Source organism: Protobothrops mucrosquamatus, unplaced genomic scaffold (assembly GCF_001527695.2).
Source record: "Protobothrops mucrosquamatus isolate PMUCROS unplaced genomic scaffold, P.Mucros_1.0 scaffold1976, whole genome shotgun sequence".
Classification (NCBI taxonomy): Eukaryota; Metazoa; Chordata; class Lepidosauria; order Squamata; family Viperidae; genus Protobothrops; species Protobothrops mucrosquamatus.
The window spans coordinates 169,929-189,615 of record NW_015388092.1 but is presented as its reverse complement, the minus strand read 5'-3'; the positions used below and the strand labels follow the sequence as shown (position 1 = coordinate 189,615).

General features: G+C 38.6%; 1 protein-coding gene across 1 annotated transcript in view; it reads right to left on the bottom strand.

Moving 5' to 3' along the window:
- Positions 1 to 2,381: 2,381 nt before the first annotated feature.
- The window catches only part of CELSR1 (cadherin EGF LAG seven-pass G-type receptor 1), a 153,960-nt gene continuing 136,654 nt past the window's right edge, over positions 2,382 to 19,687 (bottom strand). The window contains exons 25-35 of the mRNA XM_015823755.1: positions 19,128 to 19,302; positions 17,511 to 17,623; positions 15,368 to 15,447; positions 12,080 to 12,206; positions 11,250 to 11,375; positions 8,360 to 8,454; positions 7,851 to 7,954; positions 6,707 to 6,874; positions 5,769 to 6,011; positions 3,569 to 3,836; positions 2,382 to 2,983 (exon numbers count right to left, since the gene is read on the bottom strand). Of these exons, the coding sequence (XP_015679241.1) occupies positions 2,959 to 2,983; positions 3,569 to 3,836; positions 5,769 to 6,011; positions 6,707 to 6,874; positions 7,851 to 7,954; positions 8,360 to 8,454; positions 11,250 to 11,375; positions 12,080 to 12,206; positions 15,368 to 15,447; positions 17,511 to 17,623; positions 19,128 to 19,302 (1,524 nt within the window). The 3' untranslated portion in view covers positions 2,382 to 2,958. The remainder of the gene's footprint in view (positions 2,984 to 3,568; positions 3,837 to 5,768; positions 6,012 to 6,706; positions 6,875 to 7,850; positions 7,955 to 8,359; positions 8,455 to 11,249; positions 11,376 to 12,079; positions 12,207 to 15,367; positions 15,448 to 17,510; positions 17,624 to 19,127; positions 19,303 to 19,687) is intronic.

The window sequence follows — 19,687 nt, the reverse complement described above, 5'->3', positions numbered from 1 at the left end:
TTCTTAGCAAAATAAATGGTCTGGTGATTCAAGCCTACATAAGAAAATTTTTAGATTCTGTGCAGGTTCATTAATTAAATCATATCTGATATGCATCTGCTCATTTTCTTATATATTCACACAAAGTGAAGTAGTCTGGTAGCATCAACTAATACATTTTATTAACAGGTAAAAAATGCTTTTGTGAATGGCTTTGTTATTCAGACTCCTAATGTTTTGCTACCATAACTAGTACAGCATTTTCCTCCTACAATGTCACAATTGAAGAGAATGTGTTTCTGCAGTTAGAAGTAATACTAAGTATAAACTAGGCCACAAATAAAACTGGAAATGATTGATGTAAATGCTTTCATATTAAGCACAGTTAAGGGGGAATTTCTCTAGGCATTGCCCTCTGGGAGGACCGGGAAGTCAATGAGCCAATATAAAATGCTGAATTATGAAACTTTAATTCAATCTGAATGTGTAAAATTGTACCTCCTACCCACCTATCCCATTCTTTTGATTAGTAAAATTCCCAGCAAACAAAACCCATAGAGGTTTTAAAAGATATTTTGACTTCATTTTTTTTCCTGCAGAGGGAGAGTAACATTCCTCAGACCAAATTCTGAACCTATAAATCTAAATTTAGAGTAAATTACAGATTTCTTGAAAAGAAAAAGGATTATTGGATCTTCATAAACATCCAAACATCCCCCCCCCGACGCTTTTTAATTGGAGATGCAAAGACAGAAATGAAAATGAGTTCAGAAGTAAATACTGAGCTTTCATACAGCTACTTCTAGTAATATTTTAAATCCTTTATGTAAATTATCAATTTGATCATCAACATACTACTATATATGGTGGGCCACTCTTATCCTGATATTTCAGATCTGAGGAAAAAGGCACTTTGGTTACAAGATCACAGCTGACAGAGGCCACTAGGAAATACACAGCTAAGGCAAAATTATTTGAACTAGAGCAGTTCTCAAACTGTAAGTCAGGAATTCAGAGAAGGGGTTTTAACAAAGACAAAAAAGCAAACAAATTGCCCTTGAGAGTGCTCAGAAAGCTTCTTGCTTTATCCATGCAAGCCCAAGAGGCAGCTGAAGTATTAAAAGTTTGAAAACTTCAGTGAGGTCCATGTTAGAAATAAATGATTAAGGTGGTATATGTTTTGTCCAATGCTAAGTAAGCCCAGTGAAATTATCACTTTTATCCATGGGAGAGGATTCACATCAGTTTAGGGGGTTGTACTCTCAGGATTCGTGGCCTAGACATTTCCTATCTTATATCATCTTTTTTTTTGTTTTGCTTATATATAGGCTTTCTAATAGTAGTTCTATTAATTCTAAATTGGCTTGAGTTAATGAAATTCCCCGTGTATTTTACCCGTCTGCCTGAGAAGAATTATTTGTGGGTCTAATCATGCCTGAAACATTCAAAATAGACATTTTCTCAAATATAACTGGCCTAATTTATAAAGGCAACAAAAAATGAAACACTAACAGAACTGCTCTTTTCTTCCAACTGTTTTGAACAAAATGCTATAAAGATATGTACCTCTGACCAAGAGGTTTCATTTATTTTAAAACCCTCTCAACCTTTGCTAAAAGATGGAGCAATTAAAATATTCTGAGACTTGTTCTAAAGAGTGAAGCATGGGAACAAAGCGTAATTTTGTTTTTTAAAAGAGTAACATGAAAGGGGGGGGACAAGCTTCAAAAGTTAAATAAATTTCAGCAGAATTAGATTATACTATTAAAAATGTATACTAATTTCAAAACAATGCTGAAGATTGGCTATGGACTCCACCCAAGGGGGAGAAAGAATCTAAATATGCTGAAGGATGCAAAGAGGACTAGACTGCCTAAGAAACCTACCAGAGATAGATTTATGAGATGGATTCCTACACTGTGCCAAGCTATAAGCAATGGCTTATAAACCATAACTGGAGCCACACAACATGTTAAGGCACAAAGGAACAATTGCAACTTAATACAATGAAGAAATCCAGTGAGACTCTTGAGCACATGCAAAAAATATAGACCTGATATAAAATACAAAACAGTACACATTGCAGCCTTAAAAACATTTCAGATTCATATTATAAATGAATGAATTTAGATACCCTAAAATGTCAGTCTTTTTTAAAAAGACTCACAAATCAAGCTTAGATTCTTCTCCTTTTCCCTCTCTGCTGAAATACCAAATACAAGTAAACTCATGCAATTCTTTTTTAATATAAAAAATATCAAAGTTCTTTGCTCTCCTGCTATCAAATTTTAAAAAAAACCCAGTAAATATATGGAATGTACAAAAGAATTGCCATATAAAATATATAAAATTATCTACAGCTATATATAGAGGGATTTATTTATATATATATATTTATAAAAACAATGTACTTTTAAGGCAAGGTGTCCCCCACATATTGGGATAGAAATTGGAGAAGAAATGAAAGGCAACTTGATGGGATACATCTTCCTCTTGAGTTCGGCAATCCTGCTGAAACTGAGCAGAACCCCAGCATAAAGTCAGATGGGGATTAATAATACATCTTGTGTTATTATTGATGATTTATTCCTCAAAGGTGAGTCTCTTGTTCAGATGGATTTCCCCTGATCTATACCCCATGCAGCATTGCCATGGCTCAGACCACATTTCAAAGGCCCCATATATTTTTTTTTGCAGTAGTGAATTCCATTTTTCTGGTCTCCATATGGCACAATTGATGCAGTCAGGCAAGTACTTTGGAGGGACTATAACTGTAACTTCACTGAGCAACTCACAGGGAATTGTGGAATTGTCACAAGTAGGTGCGGATTCCCAAAGTGACAGTCTTGGCATCCTCACTCCATGGCAAATGGCAAATGAATTGCAGACTCAAATGCAGACTTGAGTTGTGCCAACCACAATGTTACAGCAGCAGAGTCATTATCCAAGGGAACAGAGTCTTCACTATTTCCTGATGATTCAAATTGAAGTTTCATTACTGCCTCTGTTCGTGAGAAGAAGTAACCATGCAACTTAGGGTTAAATAGTGCCAAGCTGACAACTGCAAGTGAAAGTACTAGATTATCATAGTTATGTTAATATGCAGAATAAGAGCCATGCTTCAACAGCTAAGCTTCCACAAGTGTGGGCCATGTTTGAGTGCAAAAGACCAAAGTGAACAGAGAATCCTTGATAAGTAATATTGGTAGTGGGGGTCAGGGTCTTAGATGAAGATAACTGATAAAGGAAATGTTTTGGGAGAAGACAGAAATGAAGTTTGAGAACACAAATCGAGTTTATCCGATTAGATCACCGAGATTATACTAAATCAGATTTTGTGACTCAGATGTCACAAAAAGTGTTTCAAGCTAGCAGTGTGGAAAGTGTTGAAGGACATGAAAGGGAAATAGAGGAGAAGAAGAAGCAAAGGGAAGAACAGATGGTTCTGATGCTGATTCCTGAATGAATGTCCAAAACAAGCCACTGAAAGAATTAAATGGTAAATCTTTGGAAAGAAATAAGCACCAGAAACTCAAGAGAAATAGCAACAGTGGGGAAAGCATGGTAAACATGCAGACTTAGCACTCACTCAGAATCCGAGTTATTCTCAGCTGTTATTGTTCCCATGTGGACATTCATGGCTAAGCCATTCATCTGTTCTGGAGGATTTTCTCTTCTTGGGTTTTTTATTGTTACTCCAGAGTCTGAAGTGGAGCGAACACCATTGTTAGTCCCAACAGAAGTTGTTCTAGGTGAGATTGTAGTTTGATGATAGTCTGACAATTTTTCTCTTAGTCGATTCTTCATATTTTTGTCCACTAATGGAGGAGGGTAGGTGATTTTATTTTTCAATATGCCTAACACAGGGAAGAAGAGCATATGGGCATCGTATTAATACAATAAGACAAAAAAACCAAAATGTTCATTTAGTAAAAGGCAATGCTTTGTGCATATTTATGCTTGACATGAAGAATGTTTCCGTTTCAACTTCTATAATACTCTTCACTTGAATTATCTGATGCCCATCTGGCTATGATCTGCCCCACCAAACAAATGTAGGGTCAAAAGGAAAATGTTACCATTTAATCGTAGTTTATGGTGCAAACTATTTTAGTAAGGAAGTAGGATTAAAGCACTGAAGGAAGTCCCCCCTAATGCAAAGAAATTTTGATTTAAGATTCACTTATGACTGGAAAAAATGACTAAAATACAGATAGAATTTAAGCCAGAACTATTTCTGTTAGGAATATTAGGACTTAATTATCGAAAAGAGAATGAATATTTAATATTACATGTATTGACAGCTGGGAAAATAGTATTTGACCAATCTTGGAAAAATGAAAATCTACCACCTGACCAGACTATAATTATGAAAATCTTAGAATGTGCAGAAATGGATAGACTAACTTTAGAGATTAAAGAGAAAGAAGATTCAGTTTATTTTAAAACATGGGAAATTTTTTATCAATGGTTAGCAATACGATAGAACGAGAAAGGATGGTGAAGTTTAATAGGATGAATGATAATTATTAACTAAGCTTTACTTTTATGATTGTTATTATTAGTGATTATAACTGTTTAGTATTATATTAATTACTGTCATTTAATATTTGTACCCGGACGATAGTCTGCTTGCTAAAGTGTTGAATTTTTTATTGGGGGTATCCCCACAATTGTACCTACCCCTACCCTTATCCCAACCCCATCCCCTAATCCTACCCAATACCCATACTGATCTTATCCTTCCCTTACCCCTATAAAACTCAATAAAACATTCACAAAAAAAGGTATTGGAATTTCTGCCACTTAACATATGAAGCTAAGAGAAATAGAGGCAGGTCAGAATGTCTTTCCCTGTCACAAACCAACATAACAGTTTTTAACAGTCAGTCAGCATGTGTGTAATTTCAGATTACAAATAAAGTATTTTAGAAGTATACTTGCCAATATATGAAGTGGCTTTAAACTATAGCAGTGGTGGCGAACCTATGGCACGTGTGTCAGAGGGAGCACTCAAGAGCCCTCTCTGTGGGCACGCACGCCGTTGCCCCAGCAGAGTTCACCAGAATAGTGAGCACGTGGCGTTTGGAAGCGACGGGCAGGAAGTGAGCGAGCAAGCGGCATTGGCCCCCTAGGGATGCCCCAGAGATGGCGAGGGACTGGTCCCTGCCACCCTGGTCCTAGCCCACCCACCCCAGCCATGCCCACCCAGTCTGACGTGACCACAGCTGTGACCACCACAGTTATGCCCACCCAGCGGCCATGCCCACCCAGCGGCCATGCCCCCCCCGCTCTCCCTGAGAGCACCACAATGCTGTTGCGGCCCTGGCACTTTGCAATAAATAAGTGGGTTTGGGGTTGCATTTTGGGCACTCGGTCTCTAAAAGGTTCGCCATCACTGAACTATAGCATTGAACAATTGAATTCTGAGAGCCCTTATTTTTCATTGCAATGCGATGAACAATGAACAATCTGAGAGCCCTTATTTTTCATTGTAATGCAACTTCCATTAAGAGCATAACAAGGACTATATTAGATGAGGCTGAAAGTTCATGTTTCAGCAACTTGTTTCTCACAGTGGCCACACAGAGCTCTCTAGACAGCCCACAAGTGAAGCAAAAGGTCTTCTTTTAGGATTGTTCTCTAGCAATCAACGTACATGATAGGTCTGAGCCTGAAGGCATCACATAATTAATAATGATACTATACTCCATGTATGTATATTCTCTCCTATTAAAGCCACATAATTTTGCAGTAGTGGATTTCATAATTTAAACCTTCTCTGATACCTTTCCTCTGTTCTGGTGGTTGATGGTTTTGATGAGTGAGTGGTTTATTCTCCTTTTGCTGGCCCTCGTCCTCTTTTTCCGGAGGTATTTCACTGCTGTGATTCACTTGATTTTCCTGATGTAGTTCTACATTAACCTTTGTTTCCACCTTCAGTTTTTGTTTTGCATTTGGCTCTTCCTCATCACTTGCATCGATGCCCTCAGATGGCCAGTAGGGTTTCACATGGTTGGGCACCGTATCAACTGCAGAATGCAAAATATTTAAAACACAATACACAAACATACAGATTTCTGAACTAACATTTCAATGAGCAACTCTTCAAATTATCTTCAACTTAAGGTGAAAAAAAACCATCAGCAAGGAAAGGCTTTTCTATTGCTCACTGTTCACAGATAAGATAGATTCTTTATGACGCTCAGTAATCAACTCCATCAAACACATTGCACGGATAAAAGTAATTAGCATGCTGAGCATCTCTCATATTACAGGACAGAATTTGCCACAACTCAAGAAATACTGTATAATCCTTTGAAACTAAAAGTCAAATTTGTAAATAAAACAGATCAGAATGATCAGGAAATGCAATTAAATGTGGAGTTAACAGCTTGTGGCAGGTGTCAGCATAAAACAGACAAGACACCCCTAACGACTTCAAAATCTCCTTCCCTCCATAAGATTAATCTAGATTTGGATGGAATAACTCTTATATTGCCTTCACAATTCAGTGATGGAATTTCTATAGGTTTTTTAAAAAAAATATTTTAAATACTGCACTGTCTTTACAAGGAGATTGAGATTATGAATATTTGAATTGTACAGATGGGGTTTTCAAGTAAGCAACATATTGTCCTCAAAGAATCACATACTGTCTGGATTTCTTGGCCTTAAGTCTCCCTTTTTTTTTTAAGGGGGAAGCCCAAGGGCTTATACTCTTCACCTTTAGGAGTGCTGTGGACTGGGATCCGCTCATTGTTTTTCAAAGTGCCAGTGTTCCATTTCTTCTCCACGTCTATCACATCTTCCTCACTATCTGACGAGTGAGAGGAAGCGTACGAACTGCTGTGTTCATCAAGGGACAGTTCACTGTCAGAATCAGAATCACGCTCTGTGGACAAAAATAACCGCTCAGCCGGTGAAATGAGCTGTGACACATGTAATTGAATTTTGCCATAGATTTTCCGCAACTACATTTTACTATAGGCAGCAATACAGCCAAGTGGGGTTGATAAGAGATAAGATAAGATACTAGAAAGCTGCAGTGTGAGTAAAATCTAACATCGGTAGCTAATTTCTCTTTATGCATAATTGCCTGAGGGTTTTTTCTTTCAAGAAAAAGGTAGTTTTTGGACTCCTTTAGCCATAACATTTTTTTTAAGTGTGGCAGTAATAAGTATTTGTGGTAGGGTGGATATGGTCAGCTGAACATGTAAGCCTTCAGTCCCCAAATCATCATGAAGACACAGGAGTCACCTATTGTGAGGTTCCACTGGTGAGGGAAGACTTAGATCTAGGTTGTCCTAGTCCTACTCCATCACCTTAACAACTATACCAAATAAAAACCCAGATGTCTATAAGCCAAATCCAAAATGCTTTGCATTTTCTCTTTCCTTCTAATGGGTCCTAACAATGACAGAAGATGTAGATGGTTGGAAAGATGCCTTCCAGCATGTGCTCTGCAAATAATAGCTAAAGGACCAAGGGGAGCCACGTTCAAATGCTTGCTAAATCAGGATCACTAACTTAAAATATATGGTCCAAACTCTAGGATTTTCACTGAGCATTTTAATTATTTTTTTCTCATTTGAAACCAATGATCTACTTCTGTTTTCCTAATTGGTATGGCCTTACCTTTCCTACTGTTAAAATCTCTGATTTGCTAAGATAGTCAAAACAGATGCAAAACAAATGTAAGCTATTTGTACTCCATGGGTCTACTTTAGCTGATGGTACTTGATAATTAAGTCACCATCCTGTACTTTTTAGTTTGAACCAGGTTAATAAAACTGAAGTAGGAAATATGGCCCTGAAAAATAGGAAAAAAAAGTATTATTTAAATCCTGTGGATTTTGTATTTCTCTTACCATTGGATTTTGATGGCTTCCTTTGGAAGATGGAGGAATCTCCTTCAGGATTACCAGCTCTTGCTTGACTTGATATGCTGTGTTTCTGGGCAGCTTCATCTCTACTAAATCAAATAAGAATATAAATAAATCTTTCTAAATCAATGCTTAAAAATATTAAGCAAAACTAGAAATTATAGCATATTTTGTGATATGGTCATAAGGTGGAAAGTGGAATAAGAGAACTATTGTTCATCACCGTTCTTTGTCTGATCAAACTGCATGGCACTTGCAGGAGGACAAAGAAAAGACACTCCATAAGAACAAATATTTCTTTGCAGTTTGCAGAGACAGGAGGCAAGGACAATTTGTGCAAAAGGAAGAGCACATTATTTTGTTTGCCAAATGGGCAAGGAGTCATTTTATTCATAAAAAAAAGAAAAAAAAAGAAAAGGAAATCTGGAAAACCATGCATCATCACCTGATTATTGAGGATAGAAGCAAATTAGTTATTGTGATTGTTGGCTGACCTGACGGTGCTTTCTAGGGAGACGGTGGATTCCCCGATTGTGGTTCGATACATGTTTGGTTCTTCAATATACGTATCGTTGCAATTCAGAGACCGCTGAGAGAGAGAGAAACAGGGAGAAAGAATATGTAGGAAATTAGCTGGAAAGCAAGGTTACTAAAAATAGATTAAATAGATAACATTTAAAAATAAGAGTTATGTTTACAGGTAGGTTGTGATCAGTGCAACGTTGAATAGTGTGATGTTCGATTTAGGGCAAATTATAAATTAATAGTAGGTTGCATTTAATGCAAGCAAAAATTCAGTTAGTCGAAGAAAGCACAAAAACTAAGGGGCTGGTTTTAAAGAGTTACAGCAAAATACAGGAGAGAGCAGATATGCCCTGGATATGGGCTGATCCTGTTTTACTAGTATAGTACAGGGAGTCGTTGACTTACAACAGTTCCTTTAGTGACCGTTCAAAATTACAACGGCACTGAAAAAAGTGACTTTTTTCACACTTATGACCTTTGCAGCATGCCCAGGGTCACATGATCACAATTCAGACACTTGGCAACTGACTCATATTTATGACGGTGGCGGTGTCCTGGGGTCATGTGATCTCCTTTTGCAACCTCCTGACAAGCAAAGTCAATGGGGGAAGCCAGATTCACTTAGCTCCTGTATTACTAACTTAACAACTGCGGTGGTTCGCTTAACAACTGGGGCAAGAAAGGTCGTAAAATGGAGCAAAATTCATTTAACAAATGTTTCGCTTAACAACAGAAATTTTGGGCTGAATTGAGGTTGTAAGTCGAGGACTACCTGTATTTCACTAAAAAGCATATACAATTTTTAATTTAAAAAATTTAAATGCCTATTTCCATCATACTAGAACCAATTATCCTATTTTTCTACAGAAACATAACCCTGAATAGTGAAAATTCCAATAATCTGACCATTTCCTGGGATTCATTAGCCATATAGATCAAGTCCTACCTGTACAAACATACATATATCTAAAGGTTTTACTGGGCTATAAGCTAAGCATGGCTTTCTCCAAAGTCTTTTAGCATAAGAAACAAATCCCACATGAAGCGATTCTTACTATCTTTCATCCTACTTGCTTCTTTGTTTTCTTTGGGGAGGATGGAACACTCTAGATCAAGGGTCTTCAAACTTGGCCCTTTTACAACTTGTGGACTTCAACTTTCAGAATTCCTCAGCCAGCGTGCCTGGCTGAGGAATTCTGGGAGTTGAAGTCCACAAGTCATAAAAGGGCCAAGTTTGAAGGCCTGTAATCTAGATTCTTGGCAATTTGAAATGATACACCCCATAAAGACTCACATTATGTAATGAACCACAGTCATGGCCTTAGTAATTAAGTGAGTCTTAAACTCTTTAAAGATAATCAGATTTTAGTTAAAAGAAGGATGAGCCTTACTAATCTTTTGCTTACCTCAATTTTGCTTTTAGGAAGCAAAGAACTATTGGTATTTCAGTAAAACACTTCTAATAATAAAAGGAAACATTTTGCTCTCTAAAAAAAGGATTAGGAATAATCAAAGTTTTCATTTCTATTTATAATGGTAAAACATTTGGTCCAATTAATTTCTTCTATCTGTACTGTAAGTAGGGCTACCCAATTTGAAGCTTAAAAAAAGGAGGTATACATGTATATCAACTACAAAAACATTTATATCATTTGCATATATATTATGTGAATTAATCAATGCAAATAAACATTATTTTTGACTCCAACAATCTCAGACTATATTGGAATAAGTATATGTGGATCTGATTGGAGTAAATACAGAAATATGATTTGCATTTCTTTTCAGTTCTGCCTTTTATTTTATTTTGTTATAGAATTATTGTTCTGTGTTTTGTACTTTATAGCTAATCAATAGATTATTACTAACAGCACAGAGAATGCCTGCATTATTTGGGTCTCTACCATGAAAATACATAAACTACCTCTTAAGTCCCAAATTCCAGTATCTCTAAATCATTCAATGTGAAGTTACTCTTTCCATTTATTCGAATTAAGGTCTCACTCTGTCCTATCAATGCTTGCGCACAGCTTGTTCCTGCATGACACTTTCTATCATGTTTAAGCTAGTAATGCCAAAGACAGTGACAATAAATTCCTTGCCACTCTCCTGTTGCATTAATGAGAGATAGCATATTCTCTTCAATCCCAAAACATTTGCTGAACCAAACTGTGGAAACTGCCTGAAGCTACCTTGTGATTAAGTCCTCCATGTGTTCACTGTGGCCTTCTCTTAATGTTTTGCCACCAATGATTATTACAAGACTGAATTTGGTTCAGAGCATGAACAAAAATAGGATCCAAGTGACCCAAAACAACCCCAAAATATATAATCAGCTTGATTTTTAATTTCTTTACACTTTAAGTTCTTCCCAAATCCCAGATAAATCAAGTCCTTCTGGCTGCCTGGCAGGCCCATTCTAAGGCCATTGTTCTTAGTTACAATTTCAATGAAAAATATGTAATAAACCAGACCATTTGAACTGCCAATCAACAAGAGAACCAGTCCGCTGCTCAGAATTTAAATATAGCTCCAAACAAACAACCAATCGTACGACCAACTGACCACACTGGCTCCTTATAAGCTAAGGAGAACAGGACAAGAAAATCCTGCTGATGATGTTACCTAGTTTGGTAATGAAACGTTCAGAAACTATATTGAAACAGGCTTAGAGAGCAAACCACTGCCAACATTAAAACCCGAGCTACAAATATTTTCAATTATTTCAATTAAAAATATCTGAGTCTCAAACTGAATTATCAAAGCTGAACGATTTTAAAGGGGGGAAAAGAAATATATAAAAGAGAATTCCAAGCCAATCAATTTTAAGGGAAATGTCTATGCAAAGTAATTTCTCACAGTTAACAGGGTGGCTCTAGTTGTTGTGGAGTCATCTGGAAACGACTTCTTTCCACTGAATGTATTCTTCAAATGCTTCCTGACTTCCTTGTTGAATATACAGTGGAAGAAAAAGATGACCAGGCCCTAGATTGTTATGAGAGAGGAGAAGAATAAAAGAATATGTCATTGTTTTTATAATGATAAACAAAGTGATTAGATGATAATTTTGTAAAGGTGTTTCATGAAGACATTATGATAGTATATAACATATACTAAGAAACCAACATGCAAAGTATGATCTTATTATAGGAAATGTAGCTGCATAAAAGGAAAAACCTAGGCAAAACTTAAAAAGGAAAAAAAAAGGAAAACATGAAAAAGACTTAAAGGTGTGAATGCAGTAGCATCTTTCTCATAGTGACTAGCTTTTAGAAGCCATGTGTTTTCTGACTCTGGAGTTAGTAGAGTAAAAGCAAGTTAATGGGTGACTTCTATAGTGGAAAGCTGAAAATATAACCTAAAAGAAGATAATGGCAAACCAGTTCTGTACTTTTGCTAAAAAAACAACACAGACTTGTTTTGTTCATTAAAAATTAGAGCAAAATCTGGTATCAAAACTATTCCTTCATTATTCTGGAACAGCCGTGCATTTCAAAGAAGGCAACTCATTTATGGAGGCTGCCTGGATAAAATTTCCTGCTTTCCACTGAATAAAGTAAAATGAAAGTCATTTTGGTTTGCCATTTTTATGGTGAGCTCATCTTAAAAAAAAAACAAAGTCTGCTCCAACAAATAAATTATCAAGGCCCTTGAAAAGCTTGCTGTTAAGACCAAATGATATAACCTACCTGTAAGCAGCTAAAGATAGCAAACAAGTAGTGAAAGGTCATTATGTCACTATTTACTGCCATCAGACCCAGTAACCAAGTTGCACTGACCAACAGGAGGAGGAAGAAGGCAGTCCTCAGTACAGAGCTAGATAAAAAGCACAATTAAGGTAATTGTTTTAAGGCATGAAATATAGCTGCCTCCTATATAGATTTCTGTTTCCGATCCATCCTGGGAAACCAAGCATTCTGGAAGATCCCTGACTAAAATGTAGAAACAAAAAAAGTTTTTACTCTACTCAAAATTGGCGTGTTTTTTTTTTTTTTTGCAGCACATAAACCTTGTTCAGTCTTGTCCCAAACAGGTGTCAGTAACTGAACTGTGACTTCTAAATGATAACCTCTTAAGCAGCTATAAGTACCAGCTCCTCCTAACAGTGCCGATTATATCACATGGTAACAGGGTCTTTCCTTACCAGGTTGCATGAATCTACTAACCCACATCCATTCACATGCTGCCTTTCTCCTGATGGACAGCAATATGTACTATATAAGGCAGGGCTTTTCAACCTTTTCACCCATTGTACCACTTTTAGGATATGGCAACATCTGAGTACCACCAGTCGCCTAGCAAGGTGTCAAAAACTTGATGACCCCCCAAAAAGGATAAAACTGATGAAGTATAGGTGGTCCTCGACTTGCAACAGTTCGCTTAGTGACTGTTCGAAGTTACAATGGCACTGAAGATGCTGCAACATTCCAGTTGATTGGCGCTTCTTCAGGCCTCAGCAGAAGCGGCAGGATCACCGCCGAGCTCCAGCTGGAGCCTGGCGCTGATCCTGGTGCTTCCGCTGAGCCCTGACAGCCCCGAAGAAGCGCTGATCCTGGCGCTCCCGCTGAGCCCTGACAGCCCTGCAGCTCCAGCCATCTCTTGCTCAGGCTTGTGCGGTGCTGCCACCGGTTCAGCTCATTCCCCTTCCCCGCTACCACTTTTCTAGGATGGTTGCGTACCACCTGCCAGGTGCCAATGTACCACAGGTGGTACCCGTACCACTGGTTGAAAAGCCCTGATATAAGGCACTAGGTTTGAGTAAAGCATTAAAAAGAACACTTCACAGCATCCCTTCTTGAAACGATGAGGCAGATCTATTAAGATTTGGACTTTCTGTTTTGAAATTGACTGTGTAAACATGTGCAGGCAAAGATACTTCCAGTGTGTTTGCACAAACGTGAAGAGACAACCTGCAGAAACCTTTGAAGTAACCATGAATCTTTTGGAGGACACATTTTGCTCTCAATATTTTTAGGGGTTCATTGCAAAGCAATGCCTTAAATGAAGGGTCCCAACCTCTGGGCCTTGGCCTACTAGTGAGCTGCAAGGTGTTTGCAACCGGGCCGAGGAAACAGTGGGCGAGAGCACCCACATCCCCACTTGCGCAAGCAGTGGGCAAGCACGTGCACCAGTGGTGGGATTCAGCCGGTTCGCTCCACTTTGGCAGAACCGGTAGCTAAATTTTTGTTTCCCAGGCCCAGAATGGACTTCCGGAAGCGGCATCCACACAGAGAACTGGTTGATCACATATTTGAATCCCACCACTGGCTTGCACGCATGCTCCATTTGCATGAGCAGTTGGCGTGCGTGCACACCACTCACACAAATGGAGCTACAGCTGCACATGCACGCTTGCCGGCCACTCGTGCACAACCATCCCCTCTCCTCCCCCCCCGCCGGTTTGCAAAACCGGAAAGGTTGGGTAACTCTGCCTTAATGCTTGAGTCCCGTAAGGGAGATAGGGCGGTATATAAATTTAATAAATAGAAATAGAAATAGACATATTGGGCACACGAGCACTGCCTTTCTGAATGAATTCAGAGACTTGCAATAATTTTTCAAGAACAAAGTAAGTTGCCTCCTTTGACTTCTTACTGCATCGTAAGATAACAGCAATATGTTAGCTAAAAGTAAAGAATGACCTTAGTTGTATGGTACCACTAATTATTTCTCCAGCTATTGATATATATTGAGAAAGGGGCTGTAGTAGTATGATAAAACTTTAGCCTTGGGCTTAGAAAGTCCCAGATTTAATCTCTGGAAAGTCCAGACAGAACTAGGAAAACTCCTGCTGGAAAGCTGGAGTTGGTCTATATCAGTGGTGGCGAATCTTTGGCACGCAGAGCCCTCTCTGTGGGCACGCGCCATCGCCCCAGCACACGTCTCTAAAAGTTCGCCATCACTGGCCTAAGGCCAGCCAGCCTGGAGCCGCCATTGGGGAGCCCACCATCCCACCCGCCAGAGACCCCCTGGATCTCCCCCAACCCTGCCCAGCTCCCACAGGTGTCCCTCCCCATAAGCAACATCGAGGTGGCCACGCCCACCCCGGCCACGCCCACCCAATCTGCCATGACTACTGCAGCCACACCCATCCAGTGGCCACACCCACCCAGTCTGCCAAGCCCACTTGTAGCTGCACCCGCTGAGTGGGCCACACCCACCCGGCACTCGGTGATACATAAGTGGGTTTTGGGTTGCAGTTTGGGCACTCGGCCTCTAAAAGGTTTGCCATCACTGGTCTATATGAACTCAGTACAGTGGAAAGTAAAATGAAACTCAGCAGAAGGCAACTTCTACGTACAGTGTCTGAGGATGTATCCTAAGTTGGCTAAAATTGGTAAAACCTTCAGAATAAATGAGAAAGAAATATATTGATGCCATCAGAAAGAAGGTCTAAAATATCAATCAAAGAGCTACTTGTGTATGTTGGTATCTTTATCCAACAGAATCTAGCTGTTCCTTCAGTCCCAAAATCCTATTAAGACTCTACAAAATAATCCACTGCAGTGAGGTATTGGAGTGTAGTTTGCTGTTAATACTTTCTGCAGAAAAATTTGGATACGATTTTTTTTTTTTTAAATGTGCTGATTTGATCTCAGAATTATTTAAAATGAATTTCAAAATTGAGAATACATACTATCTAAGGAGAAGGGAAGTTCGGGTCTGAAGTAATCCTTATTCTTTATATCTTTCACAGATGTTTTAGCAAGCAGATCACTATAATTCTATTATGCAAAAAGCTATTTTATGAATAAAATAACAAAATAAATAACAAATAAAATAACAAAAACTGGAATGTAGAAATGAGGTGTGAAGGAAGTAATGTAAATGAGATTAAATGGCACACAAATAGAGATCCTCCAGTCTCGATACCATCTTCTCAAGTCTCAATAAACTGCTAAGAATTATTCTTTTAACAAATATGTCACATTATCTCTGTTCAAGATCATTTCCTTTCTACCCAATTATAAACTTACATGATACCAGTTTTCTCCAGTGAACGCTGCCTTCGTTTACATGATGCTTTCACTGCTAAGATGAAGATTACAATGTTGATCTTGAAGAGAAAAACACACAAAAATCAGAACAGCATTTTCTATTTTATGGGTACACTGTGTATGTGTGGAGGCGTGAACAAAAAAAAAAAAGAATTACACTACTGGGAATCTTCTTGTACTTATATTTGTATTTATATTATCTCTCCACAGGGTTCTAAGTAGCTCAGCTAAACTAATAATAAAATGTATTACCATAGAACACAGAAATATAAAACCCCAAACAGTAATAGAATAACATAACAGCAGCAAACAGAATGTATAAAGTATTTAAGCAGCAAGAAAAAATATACATAGAAAACCCTCTGAAAACGTAAGGAATGGGATGGAAATTGTTAGAAAGACAAATGAGAAAAACTATATTGATAATGAGCTAAAGGATTGTGTAGTACTAAAGTAAGCTTATGGGCACACAGTGTATTGATCATTAAAGCCTTAAATGCCTGAGGGTCTAACTATCTGTAGGGCCACCTCTCTTGTTTCAATCCTGTCTGGCTGATAAAATTTAGAGGTGAGAGACCCTTTTGAAGACACCCTCAACTATTAGAATACAGAATAACAGAGACCAAAGGGACCTTGGAGGTCTTCTGGTCCAACCCCCTGTTCTAGCAGGAGACCCTATACCAGGGGTAGGCAACCTTGGCTCTTTTATGACTCGTGGACTTCAGCTCCCAGAATTCCTGAGCCAGCATAGCTGGCTCAGGAATTCTGGGAGTTGAAGTCCACGAGTCATAAAAGAGCCAAGGTTGCCTACCCCTGCTTTAGGGGGACACTATGAAGCATGAAGAGAGAAATGCTCGCTCAGGAATTCTGGGAGTTGAAGTCCACGAGTCATAAAAGAGTCAAGGTTGCCTACCCCTACTTTAGGGGGACACTATGAAGCATGAAGAGAGAAATGCTCGCTCAGGAATTCTGGGAGTTGAAGTCCACGAGTCATAAAAGAGCCAAGGTTGCCTACTCCTGCTTTAGGGGGACACTATGAAGCATGAAGAGAAAAATGCTGGCTCAGGAATTCTGGGAGTTGAAGTCCACGAGTCATAAAAGAGCCAAGGTTGCCTACCCCTGCCCTATACCATTTCAGACAAATGGCTGTCCAAACTCTTCTTAAAAATCTCCAGTGATGGAACACCCATGTGTTTCTTCCATCAGGTTTTTGGTAGTGAATGGTGTTATCACTTTTATTGTTAATTGTAGTATGAGGATTTAACTTTTTATAGTTCTCTTTTTAAATGTTGAGTATTTACCAGAGTACAAAGATGGGTATAAATCAAATAAAAAAGAAACACATATAACCCTCTTGTTTTAAGACATTTATATACAGCTCATCCAGCGTGGTTGTAACTTATTTGGGCTGTTTGCTCTGCAGCCTAATGAATTTTTGGAGAGATTCGTTAATTATAACTACAGGGAAAGCTATTTTTTTAACCCAATACTTTTTAAACTTCAAACGCTTAGAGTTTTTAAAAGTTCTAATTTCCCTTCAGTGAGACCAGGGAAAAGAAACTTCAAAAGTGCATAGCTCTTAAATATGTCAAAATATTAGAATTTTATGTAGAGAAAGGGTGGCCATATTACAAATTTAAGGAGTGTATAACCTTCAGGTTTCACTATATTTAAAATCACATTTATATTCTTGTCAGTAAAAGACACGCACATAATTCAACTCAAAGAAGACCTGTCTTTTAACGAACAATAGTAATGTTTGGGGAAATAAAGAAAATTTGCCATTAATCACATTGCTGCTGGCAAGGCGGGTGGACTCAGTTACAGTACCAATAAGCACACTATTAGAAAACCTGAAAGACGAGATTAGGGATAGATCTTCATGAAGAAAATCTATCTATGCGGCTACTAAGAGTTGAAAACTACTTGATGGCACCTAATCAATCAATCACTTAAACAAATTGCTGTTGAGACATTTTATACCGCTGTTAGATATAAATTCTTATTTATATTTTGTATAAGAATCTAAAGAGAGGGTTCGCTCAGTTGTTCATTCTCTCTATGCTGTCAGTTACCTTGTTCTATTAGAGGGCTATACCACTGCAAAATCAACAATACTTACGGCCACAACTATTACAATGGGACCAGCAAAGCTCCAAATCAGGGTGTCATAAATAGAAAGCCAGCAAAAATCTTGGTTTCCATATCCCTGAGGATCTAAACCGACAGCAAGACCTGCATTGCAATACAAAAACGGAGAGAAACTCAGTGTATGGAGTCCTTTGAAACATTAATTCACCTTAAGAAGTATTTTTAAAAAAATATCTAAGAAGAGCAAGAGGATTCCTTATTTTTGCTGGTTTTTTGGGAGAAGCAAACCTGTCTATGCCATTTAATTTTTATTGAATTAAAATGAGATGTGTTTCAACCCTCAAGTATGAAATCAACACTTTAGGAAAGGTATGATGGAATAATAGAGTTGGACGAGACCTTGGAGGTCTTCTAGTCCAACCCCCTGCTCGAGCAGGATTAATTCTGGATTAATGGCTGTCCATTAATAAACCTCTAGGCGAACCTTTTAGAGACTGAGTGCCCAAACTGCAACCCAAAACCCACTTATGCATCGTCGAGTGCCGGGTGGGCGTGGCCCATTGGATGGGCCTGGCTGCCGTGGTAACGGCAGACTGGGTGGGACTAAAAAGTTCAATCAATCAATTCCAACTTTGCAAGATCCTTTTTTCCCCGCAAGAAGTTGAAATTGACTGATTGAACCTTTTTTTTTTTTGTACATGGCGGCAGAGGCCTAAAGCGAAAAGGTTTTATAAAACCCAGCTGAAGGCCTAGGACTGGGGTGACGGTGCGCATGCCCACAGAGAGGGCTCTGAGTGCCGCCTCTGGCACCCGTGCCATAGGTTCGCCACCACTGCTTCTAGTGGATGGAGAGCCCAAGTTAATTGTTCTCACTGTCAGGAATTTTTCCTTAGTTCTCAGTACTTACTATGTTCTATATACTTACTGCAAGAATTTTAAACCCCATTCCCACCAAGCATATATCTCTATCCTTTGAGCTTTCATATTCTCACCCTTGATCATGTTCTAAGCTTCCCAACCATCACAAAAAAACTTCCATGCCAACTTTCTCTAGCTAGTTGCCCTCCAGATTTGATAGTTCACATCTCCCTTAGTCACTAGCATTCAAATACTGAGTTACTCTGCAATGTATTACAAGATTTTTGACTATTTTGGGCATCAGAGCAGCCTGCCCTGTTGATAGAAGAGTGTATACCGGTAGTCCTTAACTTACAACAGTTCATTTAATGACCATTCAAAGTTACAACGGCCCTGAATAAAGTGACTTATTAACTGTACAGGCCAGATCCTGAAGTTGAAACTCAAGTACTTTGGCCACCTAATGAGAAGGAAGGACTCACTGGAGAAGAGCCTCATGCTGGGAAAGATTGAGGGCAGTAGAAGAAGGGGACGACAGAGAATGAAGTGGCTGGATGGAGTCACTGAAGCAGTAGGCGTGAGCTTAAATGGACTCCGGAAGATGGTAGAGGACAGGAAGGCCTGGAGGAACGTTGTCCATGGGGTCGCGATGGGTCGGACACAACTTCACAACTAACAACAACAATATAAAACTTTCCCCAATTTCCAGTTACCAAGAAATCCTGGGAGGAAGTTATGGCAGTCATAAGAATAAACCTAAGTTCATAGGCCAAGTATGTCCCTTTCTTACCTGTTATAATGGCAGGAATCCCCCAGCCCATAACGTAATAGAACCTCATGTGCCCAAAATTGATGTTTCTCACTTCAGTCAGCATGCGGTAGATATGAAGCTGCTCAACAAACATCCAAGCAAATGTGCTCATGTAGAAGTAGTGCAAAAGAATGGCTATTACCGTGCACACAAACTAGAAAAAGAAAGAATCCACATCAATTAGAACTGCCTCTATCTACCAAGCCATCATACTTTTTAGCACAATTATTAATGTTTGCTTATATGTAAGAAGTGAACATTCATAAAAGTTGCAATCCAAATATACTGTTTTGTGCATGACAACCGATCCCTTTTTTCTGACTGCATTAAAGCAACCTAATGTCAAACAAGTCAATAAAACTAACTTGTATTGAGAAATCATGATTAAGATTGTGCAGTTTGAAGATTTTATCTGACCCTACACTGGTTAACAGGAAATGGAAATGGTAATTTTTGGTCTACTTATGGCCCCACAAGACCTCTTTTTGTTTCAGAACACAACCTCACTCTCCTATGTTAAATTACTAAAGAAGTTAAAT